Below are 25,431 nucleotides of genomic sequence, written 5' to 3'. Positions count from 1 at the left end.
AAAGAAACAACAACTTGGGGCGCCTGGGTGGCGCAGTCGGTTAAGCGTCCGACTTCAGCCAGGTCACGATCTCGCGGTCTGTGAGTTCGAGCCCCGCGTCAGGCTCTGGGCCGATGGCTCGGAGCCTGGAGCCTGTTTCCGATTCTGTGTCTCCCTCTCTCTCTGCCCCTCCCCCGTTCATGCTCTGTCTCTCTCTGTCCAAAAATAAATAAAAAACGTTGAAAAAAAAATTAAAAAAAAAATAAAGAAAGAAAGAAACAACAACTTTCTAACGTTTACTTGCTTTTGAGAGACAGAAAGAGACAGAGCATGAGCAGGGGAGGGGCAGAGAGAGGGGGAGGCACAGAATCCGAAGCAGGCTCCAGGCTCAGCCGTCAGCACAGAGCCCGAGGTCGGGCTCGAACTCACGAACCGTTAGATCATGACCTGAGTCGAAGTCAGACGCTTAACCCACTGAGCCCCCCAAGCGCCCCTAAAGTGACGTATTTTAAATCTTCAAGGTCATAGTGGTAACAGATGCTGCACGTGCGCGTGTGGTTAAGACTTGTAAGTGACCAGTCGCCCGCGGGAAGGTCAAGGCGAGGAGGCATGTGCGGGGCCGAAGACGCGCAGTGTGGTGGCAGCTTAAACCGCTGGATCGACACAGAGCTGAGCGACCCCACAACTCACCCCAAGCCCAGGTGTTCACCTTCAGGAACAAGACCGTGTCTGCACACAGGACCGGACCTTATTCATAGCAGCCACAAGCGGGGTACAAGCCCCAAGCGCATCCGTGGTAAGGGGGTCACCCAGCGGACACGTCCACACAGTCTACATGCTGTTCAGCGATAAAAGGAACAAAATATGAAACTCTCCCCAATGCGCAAGAGTCCCAGAGAGACCGTGCTCAGTGAAGGGTGAGGACAAAAGAATACACACAGTGTGACTTCGTCCATGTGACTCACCAGAGACGACGACGGAGCATGGACCAGGGACTGCAGGGACCAGGGTTTGGGAGAGGTCGGCGCAAGGGGCCCAGGGGGCTGGGGGGGGGGGGGGGGGGCGACGGAAATGCTCCAAGCCTCCATCACGGAGGGGTTGACACAACCACGTACGGTTCCTGAAACCCACCAGCCTGTACACCTAACACAAGTGAGTTTATTGTAGGTAGATTCCACCCGATACGGTGGTTAAATTACAGAGGAGGGAGAAACGTGTCGTGTGGCTGAAGGCACTGGGGCGGGAGCGGTGGCCGCACGTCTGTGGGGAGCAGACGGAGGGCACCCTCACGTACAATAGTCGTGTCTCAATGCTCTAGGTGTTTCTAAAGCATGACGGTCTTTCCCTGATACGAACCGTATCAAAGTGCTTTAAAAATACGAACGCAGAGAAACTACTTAATGCGCTTCGGTTTCTGCCGCCGCATCAGCACGTACCTCCCCCCCACCCCCCCACCCCACCCCCACCCCGCCAGCTCCACCGAGCAGCCCCAGGAGCCGGGCACGGACACCTGCTCACAGGCTGTGTCTACTCGGGACCACGGGCAGCGTCTTCCCTGTGCTGTGTATCCCGGTGGCGGCGACCGCGGTGCCTGCACGGGTGCCCACCATCGCCCCAGCAAGACCTCTCACAAGGGTGGCCGTGTTCGCAGAAAAAGCCATTGCCGAGCAGCTGCTCAGAAAGAGAAACAGAAACAGAAAAAGAAAGAAAATCTGCTCATTTCTTGGAACGACTGGCTCGTTACTTGGCCGAGTGCGGGCCCTGCCGGACCCACGACACAGCGGTTTCAGTGGCCCGGCCGTGGCTGCCGCGGACACGCCGCGCGTGGGCACCAGCACCCCCAACGGGAGGAGTGAGGAGTGCTGAGCCCCGGTTCTCACGGGGAGAGCGCGGGAAGGAGGCGCAGGGCGGGAGGAGGTGGTCTGGGGAAAGAACAGCTATTTACACAACCTGGACCTTGCACACACACCCCACAGGGTTTCCCCATCTCGACCCTCGGTGAGGCTGCTCGCACAAAGCCGGGTTCTCCCTCGCGGGGACGCGCGCCTACCCAGCCCCAGGTAAGGAAGCAACGGGATCAGGCTCAAAGCGGAAGCTCAAGCCAAAACAGCAAAGAGCCCACGTGAGGTTCAGAGGTTCTGTGACTGCGACACGAGGCCTGGCTTGCACACGCTACCCGGCTCGCAGCTGTCTACACAGGGCCTCCTGGCGGAGGTTCGAGGCCCCTCCCCAGGCAGCCCTTGCTCTTTGAAGACCCCACTCTCGACTGACAAACCTCTGAGACGGCCTTCCATGTCCCCCAGGCACTCTGCCAGGTACCCGCGCTTTTGTTCAATAAATGAACCGGCACGGACAGTGAGAGGCCGCCAGGAAGGCCAAGCGGCACCTTGAGACCTGCCACGTTCAGCCTGAACTTTCTGTAAACACCAGCACCCTCCAGAATCAACAAGAAAAGCTTTGTTTCCAAATTTACATATTTCAGACTGACTTCTCCACATACGTTTACAATCCAACAGAGAAATAGTTTTTTTTTTTTGAGAGAGAGACAGAGCGTGAGCGGGGGAGGGACTGAGAGGGAGGGAGACACAGAATCCGAAGCAGGTTCCAGGCTCCGAGCTGTCGGCACACAGCTTGACATGGGGCCTGAACCCATCAACTGTGAGACCGTGACCTGAGTCGAAGTCCGATGCTTAACACCGACCTACCCGGGTGCCCTGGGAAATAGTTGATTCAACACTCATTCGAGCTAGGATTCCAGATGTGATGGGACCACGGGGAAGCACCCTGCCAGTTCGGGTCTGGGCTCCACCATCTCCACCAGCGGCAGGAAGGCTCCCCGCCCTGGACACAGGCCGCCTCAGGGTCACCAACGGAGGGGACCCGACAGCTGCGCCGCCCCCCCCCCCCCCCCAGTGACAGTGACATAGCCCATCCTCTGGTACCGATCAATTCTCAGACCGACTGTCCCAAGAACACGGACACACACGAGGGTATCCGGAGATGCCATCTGAAAGGAAAAAGGCAGAAGTGACCAGAAGGGGCCTGTGGATGCGACTAGGGACCTCAAGATGGGGCGCATCAGTGTCCACACGGGAGGGAGGAGGAGGGGGCCCAGCACAGAGGACGGCGGGTGACGTGCCACAGGCCCGGGGTGGCCGCAGCCACCAGGAGCCGGAAGAGGCCACGGACGGACTCCCTCGGGGGCTCAGGGAGGAACCAGCCTCGGACGCCCTGAAGGTGGCCTTGGGACACGGATCTTGGACCCCTGGGTCCTGTTATGGCGATCCGCCTGCCCGCCCACCACACTTCTCGTGCCAAACCTCAGCAGGCACTCAAGCGTGGGCCGCCACGTCTACAGGCAGAAAGCAGTTACTGCCAACGGGATGACGTGGCAAAGCGGTGTCGTCAGGAAGGCGTGCTGCAGAGGGCCCGGCCACCTGACGTGGATCAAGGCGCACACCGTCGTCACACACACGCCATGGCACCTAGCACAATGTGTGCTGCCTTGAGAGCCCCATCAAAGGAGAAATGCTCCTATCGTGGAACCCCAGGCAGGCGGAGCCGCTCCAGATCCCCACGGCCCAGCGCACAGAACCTGCACCCACCCCTGCGCCACCCACGCCCAGCGCCCGAGCTCCAGGCACGTGGACCCGGGGACTCAGGAAACCCTGCCCTCACCGCCTTCCCCCCTGCACGTGCCTCCTTGCACTTCAACACCTAAGTCAACCCCCACCGTCCTACAGGGCCTCCCCACAACCCCTAAGCGTAGCCAGGGGTGCGGTGACCGCCGGCACAGCCCTCCCCTGCGCCCCACCCGCCCCCAGCCTCCCCTGACAGCACGGTGCTCGATGGCAAGACGCAGAGGGCACGGGAGGGCACGAAGGTGACTGGGACAGACGCCGGGCTGCACGGCTGGGGCGGTCCTTCAGAGACCGCTTCTCAGAGTGGGCGGCAACCGCAGCAAGCCCCGAACTCTGAGGATCGTGAGGAGCACGTTGCCAACGCACCAGAAGAAAAGATACTACTTAGCTTTACTGCCTAACGCTGACGTTCTCCGGAGTTGGTCCGGGTTTTGCGTGCTCACAAAGGGCACGCATCCACACAGAAGCGTGCGTCCTTCACTGTGGCTCCCGGGCAGAAAGGTGGACACCGCTCACACCCACTCACACCCAGCACAGCAGGTGCAGGGGCAAAGCGCTCCGGCCACGACGGCTGTGGGGGAGCCCAGGGGTGGGGGTCCCCAGGAGAGAGAAGGCTCCCAGCAGGGGGACAGCCTGAGGAGGGGCCCGGGGGCAAGACCCAGCAGGTGGAGAACTGACAGAAGCCAGGCAGGCCGGCGGTGGAGGCGAGGAGCCCAGCGGACAGGGAAGGCCTTGCGCCCGAGGCAAGGAGAAGGAAGGGAGGAGGGAGGGATTTGGGATCACAGGGACTGGGGTCCCCGCACCAGGAGGGTCCAGGACCAGCACACGATGCAGACAGGGTCCTCTTCCCACCCCCCGGGGCCAAATACAACAGGAGACACGGGCCACTCACGGCCTGGGAGGCGCCGGACGAGGCTCTGGCGTCCTCTGAGCCTGTCCCACGGCCAGCAGCTGGCCGAGTGCGCTTTCCAGCTGGGCCTGACGGGCCGGAGCCTCTCGTGGCCGCCGTGGTTTCTGGGGAGCGGCATCACTCGGCCACAGCCCTGGTGACGCGTGGCCTCAAAAGTGAAGTTTGGGGACAGTCGAGGTCGAGACAGCTGCGGGATGATGTGTGGAACACGCCCTCATGCTCCCCGGGGGCTGCCAGCCCCTCAGACCCCGCAACCACCGCACCCCATGGGGGCCAGAGGCCAGGTACCCCTTCTTTGTGCCGTCCTAATGTCAGTGCGGGGGTGCCTGGGGGTCTCAGTTGGTTGAGCCTCCCACTCTTTATTATAAAAATTTTGTTTAAATGCTGATTTTTTTTTATTTTTTATTTATTTTTTTTATTTTTATTTTTTTTTCAACGTTTATTTATTTTTGGGACAGAGGGAGACAGAGCATGAACGGGGGAGGGGCAGAGAGAGAGGGAGACACAGAATCGGAAACAGCTCCAGGATCTGAGCTGTCAGCACAGAGCCTGATGTGGGGCTCCAACTCATGGACCTTGAGATCATGACCTGAGCCGAACCTCAGATGCTTAACCAATTAAGCCACGCAGGTGCCCCTTGAGGATTACTTTTGACACAAATATCAGACATTATATGACTTCACTATAAATATTTCAGTATGTATCTCTAAGAGATACTCTGTTTTTTTAAAATTTTTTTTTTCAACGTTTTTTATTTATTTTTGGGACAGAGGGAGACAGAGCATGAACGGGGGAGGGGCAGAGAGAGAGGGAGACACAGAATCGGAAACAGGCTCCAGGCTCCGAGCCATCAGCCCAGAGCCCAACGCGGGGCTCGAACTCACGGACCGGGAGATCGTGACCTGGCTGAAGTCGGCCGCTTAACCGACTGCGCCACCCAGGCGCCCCTAAATGCTGATTTTTGAGAGAGAGCATGAGCAGGGGAGAGTGAGAGAGAGGGAGACACAAAATCTGAAGCAGGCTCCAGGCTCTGAGCTGTCCGACACGGGGCTTGAACTCACAAACTGTGAGACCATGACCTGAGCAGAGGTCGGATGCTTAAGTGACTGAGCCACCCAGGCCCCGCCAGCACCCAACTCTTGACTTCAGCTCAGGTCATGATACGGTTCGTTAAGTTCAAGCCCTGCGTTGTCGGGCTCTGTACCGGCAGCATGGAGCCTGCCTGGGATATACTCATATTCTCTCTTTCTCTTTCTCTCTCTCTCTCTTTCTCTCTCTCTCTCTCTCTCTCTCTCTCTCTCTCTCTCTCTCTCCCCCCCCCCCCCCACCCTGCACCAACTTGTACTCACCAACCTGTATCTGTCAAAATAAATAAACTCAAAACAATTATTAAATAAAGTAACCGTGTGACTATACTCCTTGTGCTCTTTCCTTTTTGAGGTCTGAGGCGTTTATGTAGAAGTCTGTATTATTCATTCCTGTGTGCGTTCGTTGTACGTTATTACGTCTAAACATTCATCAAAACCAGAAGAGTTTGTGAAGAACTTTCAGATGCTGCACTGGGGCTTTGGCACCTTGTCTCCCGACGTGGACAGAGCTGTGCCTATGAGGAAGACCGCGTCCTAACTCCACATCACGGCCAGGTCAGCCACCTCCCCAAATCACCAAGCCTCTGGGTGCCGGAGTCGGGCACTCTGGCACGGCCCTAGGCCCCAAGACTGCACGGTCTCCCCAGATCACCAGCTGGGCACGCAGGTGACCACTTCCACCAGGCCCGAGGTCAGGAGAGAAGCTAGAGCAAAGGAGCAGGGCAGGGCCGGGCACGAGACCCGTCAGACACGGGCGGGGCCGCACGCTAGCGTGGTCCCTACGGCCACCGTCCCCCCGATGGGGCCCGACAGACACCGTGGAGAGCACAGCAGGACCGGGTGACTTCACCACCGCTGAACATTCACACCCACGCAGTGGGAGGGTGGGAGGGCATGCATACACACACACACACACACACACACACACACACACACACACACACCCCAATTTACTAATGGAGAATACAGAGCTCACAGAGGTTAGGTGACTGTCTCAACACCACACAGCTAACGTGTAACCAGGCTGACTGTACAGAGCGCCAATGAAGGGAGAGCTCAACACCTGACAGCTGATCTTGCGTCCAGGCCACAAGGCACTGCTCACGGTCGTCACACAACCTGTGACACCGCGGTGGCCCACGGACACCACCTGCACAAACCCGTCTCCCTCACACCCTGCACAAGCTCCGGAGCACATATTTACCACATGCCCAGGCCTACGCTCTCCCCGTCCCGCCCACAACCCACCCCCAGCACCGAGACCCCGCTCCCACGCAGAACAGCCCCCAGCCCTGAGCCCCCGATGCCACACGCCCAGCCCCCAACCCTGAGCCCCAAACCCCCGCTCCCACGTGGACCAGCCCCCAGCCCTGAGCCCCCGCTCCCACGTGGACCAGCCCCCAGCCCTGAGCCCCGAGCCCCTGCTCCCACACAGACCAGCCCCAGCCCTGAGCCCCAAGCCCCTGCTCCCACACAGACCAGCCCCGGCCCTGAGCCCTGAGCCCCCCCTCCCACGTGGACCAGCCCCAGCCCTGAGCCCCAAGCCCCTGCTCCCATGCAGACCAGCCCCCAGCCCCCAGCCCTGAGCCCCTGCTCCCACGCGGACCAGCCCCAGCCCTGAGCCCCGAGCCCCTGCTCCCACGCGGACCAGCCCCAGCCCTGAGCCCTGAGCCCCCGATTCCACGCAGACCAGCCCCAGCCCTGAGCCCCCACTCCCACACGGACCAGCCCCCAGCCCTGAGCCCTGAGCCCCAACTCCCACGCGGACCAGCCCCCAGCCCTGAGCCCCCACTCCCACGCGGACCAGCCCCCAGCCCTGAGCCCCGACTCCCACGTGGACCGGCCTGGACTTCAGAGCACACCCAGCTCTCTTACTGAAGGTGATCTGAACTGTTGGGGGTAATGAAAAAGTTGGTAAAAGCAGGAACCACCGAAAAGTAACTTCATGCCAACGCATGCACCTGTCCAGGTATGGGCACCTGCGTGGCGTTCTGGGGTCAGCCAGCCAAGGCCTCTTCCCGAGTCTGGGCCCCAGCCTGGACTCTCCCGATGAGCCGCACCCACACGACATCATCAAGCTCGTCCAGGTCTGGTGATTCTTTCTAAGTGTGGAACGTGGACTTACAGCCTCAAACAACCTACAATCTGCAGATTTTCCACCATTTTCTCCCCCTGCACATGTTGCCCGTGTCCTGGGGGCAATATTTTAGTGACTCACTTTTATCAAATCTCCCCCAAGTGTTCAGCTTCTTTTTCATACAAAAAAAATTCCCAAGGTGCCTGAGTGGCTCAGTTGGTTGAGCGTCTGACTTCGGCTCAGGTCATGATCTCAGGGCTCAGGGGTTCAAGCCCCGCGTCGGGCTCTGTGCTGACAGCTCGGAGCCTGGAGCCTGCTTCGGATTCTGTGCCTCCCCCTCTCTCTGCCCCTCCCCCTCTCTCTGCCCCTCCCCCACTTGGGCTGTGTGTGTGTCTCAGAAATAAATGATAAAAAAAAAAAAAATTCCCTTTCATACATACAGGCTTATTAAGTATTTCCCTGATACAGACAAGGACACAGGCAGTGACCGGCAAGGAGCAAACCCAGGCAAGTCCTGGAAGCCAGCGGCGGCCTTGCACACTCCTGTGACTTAAAACGCCGTTCACTGGGAGCCGGTGGAAGGGACGCTTTGTGGGGTCTGCCCTGGAAACCCTGACTACATTCTGAATAAAACGCCGTTTTGAATTCATACACGTACATGCAATTGTTGAGGCTTTAGCTTCCAATACAGGAATATGATTTCTGTGGTCGTTAAAGTCGTTCCGTGCCCCTAAAGCGTTTCACGTGAACCTTCACGAAGCAAGCCATAAGTACCACAACCCCCTACGGTTTCTACGGGAGGGGCCGCTGCGGACGGCGGCTCTGTCACAGCTGCGCCCCCACTCCGGCTCCGGCTCCCTGCGTCTAGGACTCAGCGGGGGTGGCTCCGTCACACGGCCTCCCGGTGCCAGGCCCTCAGGATGTGATCACCACCCCCGCTTCACAAATGAGAAACAGAGGCCCCGAGGTCGCAGAGCTGGGACTGCCACATGGACAAGGCCGCCCTGTGTAGGTACAGGCAGCGGACAGTGACCCCAAACGATGATGAGCCGAGTGTCGTGACCACGAGGAGGGACAAGAGCACTTTCCCCAGGCCCAGCCGCCCTCAGGCAAGGACACGGGAGCACCGGGGGGGTTACGGGCCGCCGCCCCTGGTTCTGCTGCTAAGTGAGGGCAGACGAGAATGGTCAGGCATGAAAATCCGGCAAAACCAACGGTTTCCCAAATTACGCCCTTATGCTGAACAGTGGGACCTACCGAGGGACCCCGGGCATCCTACCGTACGCTGGCCTGACCTTGGACAGGCCGCCTTCCTGCTCCAAGCCTCAACTGTTTTGCCTGTAACAGAGAGACGGTCTCTTGGTGGCCCTACCACCTCTCCAGGAGCACCTGCCGGGGGTCGGCAGACAAGCTGGTGCCTCGGAGGGGGCACCGTGCGCGAAGGTCCCAGTGGACCGAGGTGCCGTGGCTGCATTCCATGGCTCAGGGAGTCAGCAGGCGGGGACACGGGGGCCTAGGGAGCCGACCGCATGCAGACCAACAAGGCTCCTGTGGCCGGGGAGCGGGAGCATCAGGGGAAGAGGAGAGCAGGGGTGAGAGCCTCCTGCAGGCCCGGTGTGTGGCCACACCCCCTTCACTGTCCACGTGAACCTTGTGTCAGCAACTGACAACACACTGAGAAGGGGTTTCTTTTTATACTGAACCCAACCAGAAAGGTAAAAAGGGGCCACCGGGTGAAACATGTCCCCCCACGTACGTGGTGCCTGTGACAGCTCTCCCCACACACACCTCAAAGCCCAGGGGGAGCAGCTGGCCAACAGCACGCGGTCCCGGGGGGCCCCACAGCAGCCCCACCCTCCACAAGGTGCCCAGGCCCCAGGGGTCCATGGCCACCACCAAGGTCGAGTTGATGAGTAGAAACACTGCCCCTTGGATCCTCAAGGGACAGGGGATGTGGGGCCACTGCTGTCCCCAAGACAGGAGAGCATGGGAGCCCCAGTGTCCTGGAGCAGCTGGGGCAGGACCCTGAACAGAACCAGGGGTCCCTGGAGGCTCTTGCAGCCCCCTCCGAGGGCACCAACCCCAGGGACCCCCCAAAGGGCTGTGACTTAACCTCCAAGAGCTCAACCAGGGTCCCACAGAGAATATGGGAGAACTGCCCTCGGCTTCTTGCAGGGAGATGGGAAGGAACGTTCTGAATACTCCAGAACGCCCTGCTCCTAACAAGGCCTGCCCTTGGGGTCAACTGGTCAGCCAGAGCCCAGCCGGCTAGGCTGGGCTGGTATCAGAAGGGACCCCCACCCAGCTCTGGCCCCTCTCGCCATCCTGTCCACCTACGGGGGAGGGAAGGACAGAGAGACGCAAGTGGGTCCACGGTACAGGGGCCCGCGCTCGCCTGTCACAGGACAAAGACCCTTCCTCCCTCCCCGCATCACTACGTCACAAGGGGCCTCTGACGCAGCTCCTGTCACCCCGTATGGCACACCAGCCATCAAGAACAGTGACGGGGCCAATCAGAAGGCCAAACAGCCTGATGTGAAGAGAGTGAGCAGAACCAGACAAGGCAGGGATGCTGGACACTCTGACCGAAATTTAAAAGAACTCAGGGCTCTGACGGGCAGAGAGCACGGCACGCGGTGCCAGGTGGGCAACATGAGCAGAGAGCTGGAGGCCCCAAGGAAGAACCAAAAAGAAATGACAGAGATTTAAAAAAAACAAACAAAACACCACGAGAGAAATGAAAAGGCTCCCAAAGGGCCTGTTCGTAGGACGGACACGGCTGAGGAGACAGCCTGGGAGCTGGAGGGCGCATCCGCAGACTGGGGTCGACGGGAGAACGGACCATCTGCGGGGCGAGGGCAAGTGCACCAGGGGACGACAGAGAAACAGGACAGGATGTCCCCAGATTAGAGTCAGACACCAAACCACAGAGAACACCTAGCAAAATAAACTCCAAGAAACCGTAACTTGGCAGGATGTTCCCAAATTACAGCAAACTGAAGGTGAAGGAAAAATCCAGAGAGAAACCCGAGGAAAACACCTGACCCACATCGCTGCCTCCTCAGAAACCACACAAGCAAGACGTGAGTGGAGGGAAATGTTTGAGGTCTGGAGAGAAAACCACCGAGCTCGAACTCTCCTCTGCAAAATCAGCCTCACAACGAAGGAGAAACGGACTCTCTCAGATGAACAGAAATGGCGGGAACTTGTTGCCAGGGGACTTGCCTCGCAAAAGAAAGTTAAGTTCTTTAGGCAGAAAAAAAACGATATAGGTCAGAAACTCAGACCCCGGGGGCGCCTGGGTGGCTCAGTCGGTTAAGCGGCCGACTTCGGCTCAGGTCACGATCTCGCGGTCCGTGAGTTCGAGCCCCGCGTCGGGCTCTGTGCTGGCCTCTCAGAGCCTGGAGCCTGTTTCAGATTCTGTGTCTCCCTCTCTCTGACCCTCCCCCGTTCGTGCTCTGTCTCTCTCTGTCTCAAAAATAAATTAAAAAACATTTTAAAAAAAAATTAAAAAAAAAAGAAACTCAGACCCGGAAGACGGGGCAGGGGAAGTCAAACACAGAACTTTATTTTTCGTATTCTGATTGATCCACCAGATAACAGCTCGTTCAAGATACTAACACCAGTGACGTGTTCGCTGATGTGTGCGTGTTGTGTGCACGTGCTCTGTGTGCCCCACACGATGACAGTGGAGACACAGGGACGGACACAGGAAGTGAGAAGGCTTCGCTGTCTAAGGCACGCACCCACCTGTGGAGCAGCACAGCATGACTTTAAAGTGAACCTGGATTAGCGGGAAAGGTGTGTTGCAAACTCCAGAACAGACACTTAAAAAAAAAAAAAAGTAAGGCTGATATGTTAAGAGAGAAAATGGAAAGCTATAAGATGCTCGATGAAAACCACAAGAGGAAGAGGAGCCCGGCTGGCTGTTGGTGAAGCACGCAACTCTCGATCTCGAGGTTGTGACTTCAAGCCCCACGTTGCGTGTTGAGATCACTTAAAAAAATAAAATAAAATAAACCCACAAAATGCAGAAAAAGAGTGGAAGACAAAAACAGGACCTAACTGCATGTTGTCTTCAGGAACCCGCTTCAAATATAAGCACTTACAGATTAAAAGTAAATGGAGGGGTGCCTGGACGGCTCAGCCTATTGAGCGTCCGACTTCATTTGGCTCTGGTCATGATCTCATAGTTCGTGAGTTTGCACCCTGTGTCGGGCTCTGTGCTGACATCTCGGAGCCTGGAGCCTGTTTTGGATTCTGTGTCTCCCTCTCTCTCTGCCCCTCCCCCGCTCATACGCTGTCTCTCTCTCAAAAAGAAGCATTTTTTTAAAAAAAAGGTAAATGGAGAAAAACACACTGTGCTAACGCTAATCAAAAGAAAGCAGAAGCAGTTGTATGATTTTCAGACAGAGCCAACTTCAAAAGAAAGGAAGTCGTGAGGGATAAAGAAGGCATTTCATAATGAGAAGAGGTCAAGTCTCCAAGAAGACAACAGTTCTTAACACATATACCCGATCAGCAGTGTCGATAAAACCACAGGAAAAATAGAAGAACAAACTACTGTAGTCTGAGACTTTGATACCCTGGGTCAGAAATGAAAGGAGCCAGGGGCACCTGGGGGGTTCAGTTGGTTGAGCATCTGACTTTGGCTCAGGTCATGATCTCACTGTTTGTGGGTTCGAGCCCCGCGTCGGGCCCTGTGCCGACAGCTCGGAGCCTGGAGCCTGCTTCGGATTCTGTGTCTCCCTCTCTCTCTGCCCCTCCCCCACTCGCACTCTCTGTCTCTCAAAAAATGAATAAACATTAAAATAATTAATTTTTAAAACTCTGAAAGAATAATAAAAACCTCCTGAAATTAATAAGTGATTACAGCAAGGTTACAGGATATAAGACTAATATACAAAAATCAACTGTTTTCCCGAATACCAACAATGACCAAGTGGCATTTGAAATTAAAAACACATTACCATTTACACTGGCACCCAAGAAAATGAAATACTTAGATATAAATCTAAAAACGTATAGAGGATCTGTGAGGAAAACTATAAAACGGGTTAATGAAATCAAAGAAGAACAAAATTATGGACATAGTCCATGTTCGTGGGCAGCAAGACTCAGTATTGTCCAGAGGTCAGTTCTTCCAAAATCGATCTATAGACGCAGTGAAACCCCAACCAAAATCCCAGCCAGTTATTCTGTGGCTATCAACAAACTGATTCTCAAGTTTAAATGAAGAGGCAAAAGACTCAAATTCTTCACAATACTGAAGAAGACCAAAGCCGGAGGACTAATACTACCTGACTTGGAGACTCAGTACAGTGTAGAGCTGCAGCCGTCAAAACTGTGTGACACCAAGAGTAAGAACAGACACAGACGTGGATGGAACAGAGTGAAGAGCTCAGAAATAACCCCCCATGAATACAACCCATCAATCTTTGACAGAGCAGCCAAGGGGGTACAAAGGAGCCAAGACAGTCTCTCCAACAAATGGTGCCGGAACAGCTGGCCGTCCACGTGCAGATTAACGAATTTAGATGCGGACCTTACGCCCTTCGCAAAAATCCACTCAAAATGGGCCAGAGACCAAAATGTAAAATGCAAAACTAGAAAACTCCCGGAAGATCACGGAAGAGAAAACCCCGATGACCTTAGGTGTGGTGATGCCTTTTTAGATACAACACCAAAGACACAACTCGTGAAAGAAATAACGTTTCACTGGACTTCATTAAAATTAAAACCATCCGCTCTGTGAAACACACAGTCAAGAAATTAGAAGACAAGCCACAGACCGGGAGAAAACGTTTGCACGAGACACATCTGACAAAGGACTGTTATGCAAAACACACAAAGAACTCTTAAAACTCAACGATAAGAAAACGGACAATCCATTACAAGTGGGCCAAACACCTTAACAGACGCCCCACCGCGGAAGATATACGACGCCACGTAAGCGTACAGAGCGATGTTCCACGTCACAGGTCACCAGGGAAACGCAAACGAAAATGTGGGGGAGCCACCACCACGCATCTGGAAGAATGGCCAAAATCTGGAACCACAATAACACCAGACGCGGACGGAGACGTGCAGCGACGGGAACCCCCATTCTCCGCTGGCGGGAACATGGGGCGGCCCCTTGGGAAGACAGTCGGCAGTTTCTGACAAAAGCGCACACACTCTTACACACAATCCGGCAATCACGCTCCGTGGCGTTTACCCAAAGGAGCTGAAAACTCACGTCCACACGAAAACCTGCACGCGGATGTCTACAGCAGCTTTGTTCATAATCGCCAAAACTTGGGAGCAACGAAGATGTCCTTCAGCAGGTGAGTGGATTAATAAACCGTCTCCATCTAGACAACGGAATATGACTCAGCACTAAAAACAAATGAGCCATCAGGCTCAAAAGACACGGAGGAAACTTAAATGCGTATTACTCAGTGCAAGAAGCCAATCTGAAAAGGCCAACCCTCTATGATTCCAACAAAATCGACATTCCGGACAAAGCAAGAGCATAGAGAAATTTTAGGCCAGAGAAAATACTCTGTATAATACTCTGCTGGATGTGTGTCATTATACGTGTGTCCAGACACACAGAACCCACACCACCAAGAGTGACCCTAACGTAAGCCGTGGACTCTGGGTCATTACAATTAACGCAGGCTCATCCTTGGTAAAAGATGTTCCTCTCTGGTGATAATGGGGGTGGGGGTACACACGTGTGGGGAAAGGGATGTATAAAGATCTCTAGCTTCCTCTCAAGTTTACCGTCACCCTAAAGCCTCCCTTAAAAAATTAAGTATTGAAAAAAAAAGGGCGCCTGGGTGGCCGGGTTGAGTGTCTGACCAGCTCAGGTCATGATCTGGTGGTTTGTTAGTTCAAGCCCCAGTTCGTCCAAGTTTTGGATCCTCTGTCTCCCTCTCTCTGCCCTCCCCGGTTTGTGCTCTCTCTCAAAAATAAATAAAATACCTAAAAACGAAAAATTTAAATAAAAATTAAAAAAAAAAAGACAACGCAGTTAAAAGCGGACAAAGGATCTGAGCAGAGGTCTTTCCGAAGATTCCCAAGTGGCCCACAGGCACATGAAGCTTCCTGATATCGTTAGTCACCAGGGAAATGCACGTCACAACCACGAGCCCGTACTTCACCACCAACGACGGCGAGAACCACAAGGAGGGTAACGGGCTCCGGTGAGGATGTGGGGACCACGCCGCAGGTCCTCACATAAACCCAGAGTCCCCAGACGACCCGGCAGTTCCTCTCCGGGTACGTACCCAACAGGGACAACCACACGTCCCCCGTGGACCCGGTGCCCTGGCAGCACTGCTCACAGCAACCACAAAGAGAAACAGCCCACATGTGCGTCAACAGAAGAGCGGACACACAGAACGTGGTCTCTCCGAACAACGGAGCGTTTTCCACAATAAAGAGAAACGAAGTGCTAACAGCTGCCAGAACACAGACGGACCGGAAAACGTCTGCTCGGTGGAAGGAGCCAGGCAGGCACCAAGTCTCCCACGCGGGAGGCCATTTACACGAAACGTCCAGGGCAGGCAAACCCACAGCCACAAAAAGTGAATTAGTGGACACAGGGCCGCGGGGAAATGGGAAGAGGTTGCTAGCGGCTTTCTTTTCGGGGTGACGGAACTGCCCCGTAACTGACCACGGTGACGGCTGTCCAACCGTGAGGATGCACTAAAAACCACTGCGCTGTACATTTTAAATGGGTGAGTTGGACGGTCCAGGAGTCGTATCTCAACAAAGCATTTCTTAAAAACACAAACACACACGAGCCCACCTCCCCTCCCCTCTCCCTCCCTCGAGCCCGCACCCTGGGGCAACCCTGGGGGCCTGGGGAGGGGGCTGGCTCCCCGGGAAGACTGTTGGACGGGCAGCCTGGGGGCCTGGAGACCCCAGACAAGGACTCTTCCCGAGCCGGTCTGTTTCTGCAGAACTCGACCATCTGACCTCACAGAGTCAAGCGAATTAAAACACACCACAGGTGTGAAAACATTTGGCACAGTATGAGCCACATGACAGGCGCTTTCTACAAGCTAGAAAAATAACCAAGTACCTGAAAGGATCTTGACAAAGACCCTCGTAAATGTAAGGCAGCTTTGCAATTTCATATATAAAATTATAACACGTCATCAGAAATAACCCACGTTCAGTTTCATACGTTGCTTTCCAAAGACTCACTTGAGCTCAGTGCCCCACTGTTTGAAAGAGAAATTACTGGAATTGGGGTGCCCTGCGGCTGGCTGGTGAGCTGCTTGCTCCAGCTCTCCGGGGGCGGTTTCCACAGCGAGGACATTTCTGGCTTTTTCTGCAGAGGCATCTGGGTGCGGGTAAATTACATCTGAAAGACAGGCAAACAAACGTCAGTTCCTCAGAGCTCCCACGTGGGACACGGCATGCTACAGGGTACTCGTAACGTCACCTGCACGACAGGGTGCAGCTTGTGCAGCCGCGGTCGCCTAGAGTACTTCCGTGTTTGTCACAGAAAGGCTGTGACATGCCTCAAGGCACCACGTGCCCAGGACAGGAGAGCCAGGGTCCCCTCCGTGGTCCTGCAGATCAGCAAGCTGGCACAGAGCCGTGGCCCAGCGCGCTCACCGCAGTGATAAGGAACAACCCCCGGACAGGCCAGTAGGGTGAAAAAGCAAAGTACAGATCAGCTTACACTACCAGTCTCTCCCCGAGAAAACAGGGGAACAGGAGTATCCCGCACACATTTGCTAAATATCTGCAATCGTGACCCTGAGACAACAGGTGTGCACCTCCCAGGGGAGCGGCTCACTAAAGTCACAGAAGCACTGATGCTAAATCATGACCAGATTTCAGAATAGCTTTAAAATGGAAGCTTCTGAAGTACTAAAGGTTGAAACAGTACGATGTCTGGGATTTGCTTTAAAATAACTACATTTGGTCATTTAAGAAATAATAACATTTGCTTCAAATAACACAAAGCGGGCAGGGCTGTCCATGAACCAGCACAGGTCCAGGAAATATTAATTGTGGGAATTACCCAGTAAACACGGGGATGATATTATAGTATTCTCTCTTTGTGTAAAAATTCCAATAAAAACTTATTTTTTTGAAGAATCTTCTTTTAAACACATATTTACTTTTGAGAAAGAAAGAGGGAACCAAGCAGGCTCCCCACTGTCAGTGCAGAGCCCTACATGGGGCTCAAACTCACAAACCGTGATATCATGACCTGAGCCAAGGTCAAGAGTCAGACGCTTAAACGACTGGGCCACCGAGGTGCCCCAATAAAAACTTATTCTAAAGATCTGACAAAAATGTACCCGACTACAAATACTCTGTACTCTCCCACACGGCACCCTTCTTCCTGAGAAGAGGGCATCGGGGCATGTTTGCAAACAGAAGCAAGCCGGATACAGTTGGCTCTATGCTGCCCTTTCCTGAAGCGCCTGCACACTGCCATTATCAACCGTTCTTCTCCGTGAAAACAAACTCAGAACGGCCTGCTGAACATGGACGTTGAGGAAAAGGCTGCTTCTGGTCAGAGGAGCGCAGGACCGGAGAGGCTCGGTCCGGGTGTCTGTGGAGCGCACTGAGCACGCGAGCAGGGAACGCGGGGCCGCAGACCCTGGGCTCTTGCTGTGCAGACGGCTCCCTGACTGACCTCGGCAGCCTGAGAAGGGCTCCGAGTGTGACATAAAGAAGGATGGTTGTGTGCCCTTCCAGGGAACGTGGCTCGGCCCCGAGGGTCAGCACGCAGCTCGGGCAGGGTTCTGAGCAGGCAAAGCAGGAGGGGTGTCGGGAGACAGAAAACACGTGGGCTGGCAACGGCTTACGAGACTCCAGGAAGGCAGCCAGAAGTTGCCAGTGACCACGGATTCCCACCTCTTGGTTCCAAGTTACTGCCACATGGCGAATGCCACGTGCTCAGGGTACCTCAGACAAGACCAAGCACCTGCCCCCCACGGGAACCCATCTCGCAAAGAGACACAGAATAACAAGACATCAGGCAGGATGCACTGAGCCCCTGGCCTCCAGGGCCCTACGGTCCCCAAAGACGCACTCCTGAAGGATCTCATCCTAGGCTCCAACCGCCGCCTTCCTCTTCACTCTTTATAGACTGAAGTCCCCCTAAGATTTCACCTGGAAAGAGTTCCAGTAAACAAACAAGTTCAAATACTATTAATCGGGCCCAGTCCCCTGTACCTGCCTCATCTATTAAGACACTGAGCCCAGAGCCAGGGCCGGAGAGAAGTAGCCTGTGCCCTTGGAAGACGGACACAGCAGGTGCAGCGACCACAGCTGTGAGAAGGCACCTCTGTTCCTCCAGAGCGGGGGACGCGGAAGCCTGGGCTCCCCTGATGGTGGGGGGGGCTTCCACACACGCTCGGGGAGGGCACCACAGGCCGGGCCAGGGGGTGAACACAGCACGCTGCGCCCATGTCCATGACGAGCTGGCTGCCTCTCCTTCCTGTGCAGGCTGGGGGAGCGAGAGAGCAGCCCCTGTGGGCGCAGAGCACCCCTGGCCCACACTGGAAACTTTCCCGAGGAGCTCTGGGCCCCGGGGCCCGGGTGGAGCAAAGGGCCGGGGTCCAGAGAGAGCACTGGAAGAACAGACCGACGCTGCAAGTCATTACTGAACGTGAAAAAGAAGCAATTTCCCAGTTTTGGCTATTCTTGTCAGTTTGCCTTGTTTTCAGTGTTTAGAAGACAGTAGGAGATTTACTTAATTCAGAGCGAGCGGCTGGCTTTGCGTCCACACGAGTCCTCACATCAGCATTCAGGAACCGCCTCAAGGACACAAACTAGGTCACAGCAGCATTTAGTCCTGAATGGCAGTGAGCAGACCCACCAGCTTGTGCAGGATCCTGTGGCTTCGCTTGGGAGGGGCGGTCGGCACGTTCGGACATTTTCTGCTCCTTTCGGACACTTCCATGCGCCTTCGTGGTGGCCCCGGCTTCCCGGACCTGGAGCCCTGGGCCCACGGGCCACTCGGACGTGTCCTGACAGCGGCCGCCCTCCTCTCCCACTCCTGGCCTGCTGCCCCGTCCATGAAAGCGGGCAAAGCGATGGGAAAAGGCCATTCCCACAGGTGACGGAGAAGACACTGCAGGAAAGACATCTCTGTGGGAGCGGGACAGCGGGGTCTTGACAGGAAAAGCTTCTTCCCGTGCCATCGACCGAGTCTTCCAGACTGTGCAGCGGCGGTCGGAAGCCACAGAAAGACCTGAGAGCAGAGTGTCCACCCAGGCACCAATGAGGAGGGGCTCTCAGGGCCCCCGGGGGAGCTGGTCCACACGTCTGGCCTGGCTGCTCCCACGGCGGACAGAAGTCTCGTGAACAGTAGAGAAGACGGGCCCAGTAACCACTGGGAACCAGATGAACGACAAGTGAATGACTGGCAGATGAAGAGCTGGCACGGGAGGGCCTGGGGGCTCACGCGCCTGCCCTCTGACCTGCGTGTCCTGCCACCTCCCTCTGAGAGACCCGAGTCGCAGGGGGAGGCCCCACACCTGGCTGATGGCTCCTCTCTCTGGTCTGCACCACCTCCCCTCTCCTGCAAGACGCTCAGACCCCACCCTCCCCAACACCCCCCCAGCTCACCTCCCCCACCCTCCCCAACACCCCTCCAGCTTACCTCCCCCTCCTTCCCAACACTCACCTCCCACCCTCCACAGAAACACCCCCCAGCTCACCTCCCCCACCCTCCCCAACACCCACCTCCCACCCCCCACAGTAACGCCCCCAGCTCACCTCCCCCCACCCTCCCCAACACCCTCCCAGCTTACCTCCCCCCCTCCCCAACACCCACCTCCCACCCCCCACAGTAACAACCCCCAGCTCACCTCCCCAGCTCAACTCCCCTGCCAACACTCCCCCAGCTCACCTCCCCCCTTCCCACCAACACCCACCCCCACAATAACACCCCCCAGCTCACCTCACCCACCCTCCCCAACACCCACCTCCCACTCCCCACAGTAACACCCCCCCCAGCTCACCTCCCCCCACCCTCCCCAAAAACACCCACCCCAGCCCACCTGCACCCCATCTGCCCGCAGCCCCAAGGAGGCTCCTCCCAGGTACACCTGGAACCCAACCTCCGGCACGCACTCCCTTTCCCGATTTGATTCGAGGAATCCCCTTTAGAGCAGAAGTCGCAGAAAGCATCCCGTTCACAGACGCGTCAACCCTCAGTCCTGAGGGCTTTCCCCGCAGGAACAGGCTGCCTCTCAGACACGGCGTGGAGTACCGCGACTTGTGGCATCCTGCGGACGGGATCAGAGAATCACCGCTGCTGGGGTCACCTCGCGGGGCGGACAGCTTAAGTGAGCACGTGGACCTGGCGTGGCTCCGCAGGGCCGGGGGCGCATCGGCCCGGGCCCGTGGCACAGGCTGTGGGGCTCCTCCGAGCCGCTTGATGGCCGCCCCGCCCCACGAGCCCCCTCCGAGAGGGAAACGTGTGGTCCCGTCTGTTCTGCCATTTTCCGCCAGGTACGCCCCCGTCCGCAGACAGGCACCGGGCCGCACACAGTTTGGCATCCCTGCTCGTCTGCCGATCGGTTTACGCGGGAAAGAAGCGAGAACGAGCCGGGAGCGCCGCTCGCCACGAGCTCTCAGCTGTTCGTGGGGCCTCCTGCGGGTCCAGCCGCCTCACGCCCCACGGCCGGGAAGGTCTCCGCAAAGCATTCCTTCGTGCTGAAACTAGGTCTCGGTCGCGCGAGCACAGAGACGCGCAGAGCCGTGCCTGAGGCACGGCGCGCTTCCGGAGGCCAGGCCCCGGGGTGGAGGCAGGAGAGGAGACGGAGGCAGCCAGGCCGTCCCCCCGTCCCGCAGCCGGGCTGACCTGAAGCTGCAGACCCCAGGCACGAGAACAGACTCTCACCCGGAAGACGGGAGCCCCAGAAAACAAGCCTCGGCGATCGCGGGACGCTGCGCACCACCTCTCCGAGCTCACCGCGGCCTTCCCTTCCTTACCGACGCCGGTTCTGATCGGGCCACGTGCTCAGCTCCAACACCCGCTTCCCCACCTCGCTTCCGGCCAGGGGAGGCCACGTGGCAGCGTCCCAGCTCCTGAGGCTCGGTTGGAGGGCTCCCTCCTGACACGGGGGCGCCACCCCCCCCCCCGCCCCGCCCCCGAGCAGGAAAGCGGATGCAGTAAGGACGGCGAATGCCGGGCGGCGGTGCCGGGAAGCAGCCCACCGCGAGGCAAACACGTCCCTGTTGGCGAGGTTTCCTGTCAACCGCAGCTGGCCGCGATCTGCACCCCAGGCAGCCTGCCATCTGACCCGCGTAACAGAGCTGCAAGGGGGCCTCCCCTCCCCCACGCTCTCCCCGCCGCCCACCTCTTTCCACCTGCTCTGCCACAGCCCTCACCGTGACCGCCGTGGTTTCCGGGCCGATCCCAGCCCCCCATCCGGCCTACAGGTCCCTTCCTCGCTTGGCACGTCTGACCCACGGCTCACCGTGCTCTTGCTTGTCGAGCCACCGCAGGTCTGGCCCCTGACTGTCCGTCCAGCTTTCTCGGGGCGGGGACACCCTTGCCCCCACTTGGCCTCGGAACCCGGCACCCGAAACGGCCGCGCCTTCCGCTTCCTGAGGCCAGCTCTGTGCCTCTGAACCGGCCTGGCCTCGCCGGGCCCCAGACTCCTCAGGAACACAGGCCGTGGCTCCACGGTCCCTAAATGGCAGGTTTGCGGCACTGCCCAGAGCACAGGCTGCCGGAGGAGACGACACCACACTCTGCGTCCCCCAGACGAGCAGACAGAGGCTCCGAAGGAAAGACGCGCCCGGGGCCCCAGAGCAAGGTCGGCCAACTTCCTGAAGGCCCAGGTGGCAGTATCATCGGCTCATGGGCCGCGTGGTCTTGGCTGCTGATTGACTCTCGTACACGAGCGCCAAAGGTGATGTCCAGATGAGCCGCGGCTCCAGGAAGACACCTCGCGGCAGGAGACTGGACTCGGGCCGTAAACCCTGGAGGCGCAACACGAGCCCGGGCTCTGGGGCTTCTCCCACCCGACGTAGTGGCCTCCCGAGATGCACCACTGCTTGCCACGGGAGGTGTCCATGCCCATGACGCCGCCCCCAGCAGCTCGGGTCCGGGTGGCGCTGGACACCTGGGAGCGCCCCGGACGGCGGGTGATGAGGCAGAGCGGGACAGCGTCATTCCTCGTGCAGATCAGGGTCACAGACAACGGTGGCTGCAGCGGCATCACAGGGCGCCCTGCCCACGCCCGCCATCCCGCCCTCACGCACTTCATCCTCTGACCAAGCCCTCTCTGTGATGATAAAAAGGCTAAACTACAGCCTCTTCTTGGCTCCCCACACGACAAGAGTCTCACAACCGCCCTGCGGTCCAGAGTCCCGTTGTCTTTCCTTAGGTGCCACAATCCAGGTGTGCAGTGAGAGTCACGTCTACACACGGAACTGCCCTGGGGATGCAGCCCCGAGTGCCAAACCCACAGGGAGAGGCGCTCTCGCGCCGCCCCCACACCCCGCTCGGCCCCCTCTGGCTCCTCAAAGACAGCCGCGGGGGGCCTCGCTGGACTCCCCCCCCCCCCCCCCCAGGTCATCCTCAGGCCCCGGCCTAGACTCCGCTTCCGTGGAGGGGACCCGCTGTGGGTTCTGTCCCATGCACCCCTGCTACCCACACCTCCTGTCCCACGCTTCCCTGACTTTATCTTCACACAGCGTGACCGGAACATCTCGAGAGGAGGGACCAGGCCCACCCTGCGTGCCCACCTTGCTGAACAAACAAGCAAACGTCAGAGGCCCCGCTCAGCCCCAAACCAAATAAAGAGAACCAGCCGTGGGCTTCAGATGCTTCCTCGGCTCCCCGGCCACAGACGTGGCTCCAAGAAAGGAAGGATTTTTGTTACAGACCTACTCCTTCCGGTCTGGCGCCCTGCGTCTGTCAGACCCACTGCGTCCTCAGGACAAAGAACCAGGCGGTGCCTAGCTGGCTCGGTCAGCGGGGCCTGTGACTCTTCATCTCGGGGTTGTGAGTTCAAGCTCCGTGTTAGGTGCACAGATTATAATAAACTTGAACAAAGAAACAGGGGCACAAGGCACCCGCGGCACCAGTCCGCCCGCTTCCCTGCGGTGTTTCCAATGCTCACGTGGCATCCAGGCCGAGCTACGGAGCCTCTTCTCGTCAAAAGTCCTAGAACGGCGGCTCCCAACACCCCAGCCGACACAGAACTGGGCACTAGATGCAGGGACGTCCCTTCGGTGTCGGTGTCCGTGTCGGTGTCCGTGTCCGTGAGAAGCACGCACCGGACAGGCGTGGCCGACGTTCAGCCGTGCCTCACTGACTGGAGCCGAGCTGCAGAAGACACTGTGGTCGGGGAACACGTGGCAGGCAGGACATCGGGTTTGCAGGGGGAAGACTCGGAGGAATCCCAGCACCCGTGTCCGAAACGAGGGCCGCGCGGATGCCGGGACCGGCTGCGGCTGGCGGGGGACCCAGCAGGCCCACGGGCGTCATGAAGCACGGGCCACACGTCTCCGTGGGCGTGAGAAGCGGCCCTCGCTGGCCAGGCTCGGCATCGGCGTCTCTGATCGTCAAGACACGCGGGCGCAACGGCCTCGGCGGCCTGCTTCTTCCCGGCGGCCGTCCACGCCGCGGGGAGACAGGAGCCACGAACACGGCCCGCCCACGGTCTCTGCGGGGATGGTCCGCGAGTAACGGCCACCTGCTGTGTTCCGTGAGGGCCTCCACACCACCAGGCCTGAGAAGACCCTGCAGCCGTAAGTCTGATATTTGAACGTAAAGCCACGTGACCTCCACACTTCGAATCGCCCAGAGTCGTGGAGATGCCACAGACCTAGAATACGGAATCGCATCTAACGGTCACTCTCCCTCAGGGACGTGACGGTGTCACGGGCCAAGCACGTCGAGAACCAAGCGCACACAAACACGGGTGACCTCGGGCCACGAGCACGTCAGCGGGGCAGACACGGGGTCTGGCCCTGCAGTCAGGACGGGGGTCACGGCCCGCAGACCCCCATCGCCAATCTGCTCAGGGTGCTGGGCACGGACCTCGCTGAGCCCCGAGGTCGTTATCGGGTGGAACGGGTTTCTGCGCGAGGAAGCACGCAGGCGCCAGGAGTGCCATCGGAGGGGTCATCGCCGTTACTTTCGTTCCGGGCTTCTACGCTGTCCTGCCCTGCCCGGTCACGCGGCCACGCCCAAGGAAGTGCCACCGGCCCCCCGCCTCTGACTTACCTGAGTTGTCTCTGGCCACCAGACCCTGCGAGAAGTCCCCCGGTGCCGGGGAGGCCCTGCTGTCCCACGTGGCGGCGTCCAGGCCGTTGCAGTACTCCCACCTCTTCTGTTGGAGCTCCTGCAGCCAGTAGGCCATGAGCTGGCGGTTAGGAGCCTACGGGAGGAAGGAGAGAGCGAGTCAAGGCCAACGACGGGACCGAGGGCCGGGACAAACCCCGTCCTGCGAGGACAGACACACACCCTGCCCCTCGAGGGGAGCGTCAGGAAGAACAGCCCAAGGACATCTCCCCGCCAGGGTGAGCGGCTTTGCTCACCCGGCCAGTAAACAGCACGAACATCAGGAATCCGGCCCTGATGAGAATCTTCCCACATCCCAAGATGACACGACAGCCTCCACGGGAGCCTGGAGGACAGCATGGTCTCGCCGCCCTTTCACGCTGCACACACACACGTCCTGTCTCAAGAACTCACACCTCACGCACGTGTGGCCGCATCCTGGCCGCGTCACATCAAACGACAGTAGTTGCAACTGTTGGCACCTGGAGAGCATACAGATACCTCTGCAGACTGAAAACCGGGCGGCACGTCCAATGGCTAAAACTTTTAACACCGAGGACGGCAAGTGCCAGAAAGGGCACAGGGCAACCGAACCCGTCACAAGCCTCTCTCCCACCCCCTGCAGACACGGCAAAAGAGGTGCTTGCGCGAGAATGCTCCGATTTAAAGGGAAACATCTGACGGGGGAACAGTCAGTAACCTCGTGAGTATCTCTCACTAAATTCCTGGGCAAAAACAAACGTTAAAGTCACATGTTTTCAACGTCTGACTTACTACTCGTGTTACAAAAACCTGGTCGGGAAGGCACGCAAAACCACCTCGAGGCAATGACTGACTGGGGCTCCTTCCCTTTTGGGGCGCCCGGGAGGCTCAGCCAGGGAGCATCTAACTCTTGGTTTCAGCTCAGGTCATCGTCTCACAGTCTGTGGGTTTGAGCCCCGCATCGGGCTCTGCACTGTGAGGAACCTGCTTGGGATTCTCTCTCTCCCCCTCTCTGCCCCTCCCTCACTCACGCACCCTCGCTCAAAATAATGAACAAGCAAGCATAAATACGTCAAGAGGATCCAGAAATCACTGAAAGCACCCCGACTTCGATCCCGCGTGCTGCCACCAGGGAGACAGGAGACTGCGAGGGCCCCGCCGTCAGGCGCTCAGACCAGAGACAGAAGCGCAGGCTGGCAGGCAGGGCGGCCCCGTCAGTCGAAGCACAGCCTCCGTGTCCTCCCTCTGGTCTCCCCGCACGGAGGACTGAACGGAGATCCGACCTGACTCAGCCCGGATTGAATCAGAATCCCAAACGAAATCTCTCAGGCGCCCGGGTCCAGTCTGGGTCTGACACGTAACGTTGGTCCCGATCGGCCAGGTCCAGCACAGTGGCCGCTGAGCATGCGAAATGCGGCCGGTGCCACACGACTGAAAATTTTGGACACGGTGGATTAAATAACATATTAAAGCTACCTCATCTG

General features: G+C 57.8%; 1 protein-coding gene across 8 annotated transcripts in view; it reads right to left on the bottom strand.

Moving 5' to 3' along the window:
• TBC1D2B (TBC1 domain family member 2B) overlaps positions 1-25,431 on the bottom strand; it is a 66,075-nt gene that overhangs the window by 27,124 nt on the left and 13,520 nt on the right. For 6 of the 8 annotated variants that reach the window (XM_058736298.1, XM_058736305.1, XM_058736299.1 and 3 more), the window contains exons 2-3: positions 23,909-24,062; positions 15,895-16,054 (exon numbers count right to left, since the gene is read on the bottom strand). In XM_058736298.1, coding sequence (XP_058592281.1) covers positions 15,895-16,054; positions 23,909-24,062 — 314 coding nt within the window. The other 2 variants (XM_058736303.1, XM_058736302.1) reach the window with 2 other exon arrangements.

The sequence above is a fragment of the Neofelis nebulosa genome, chromosome 7 (assembly GCF_028018385.1).
Source record: "Neofelis nebulosa isolate mNeoNeb1 chromosome 7, mNeoNeb1.pri, whole genome shotgun sequence".
Lineage (NCBI taxonomy): Eukaryota > Metazoa > Chordata > Mammalia > Carnivora > Felidae > Neofelis > Neofelis nebulosa.
The sequence above is the reverse complement of the archived record's forward strand: the minus strand, read 5'-3'. Positions and strand labels throughout refer to the sequence as shown.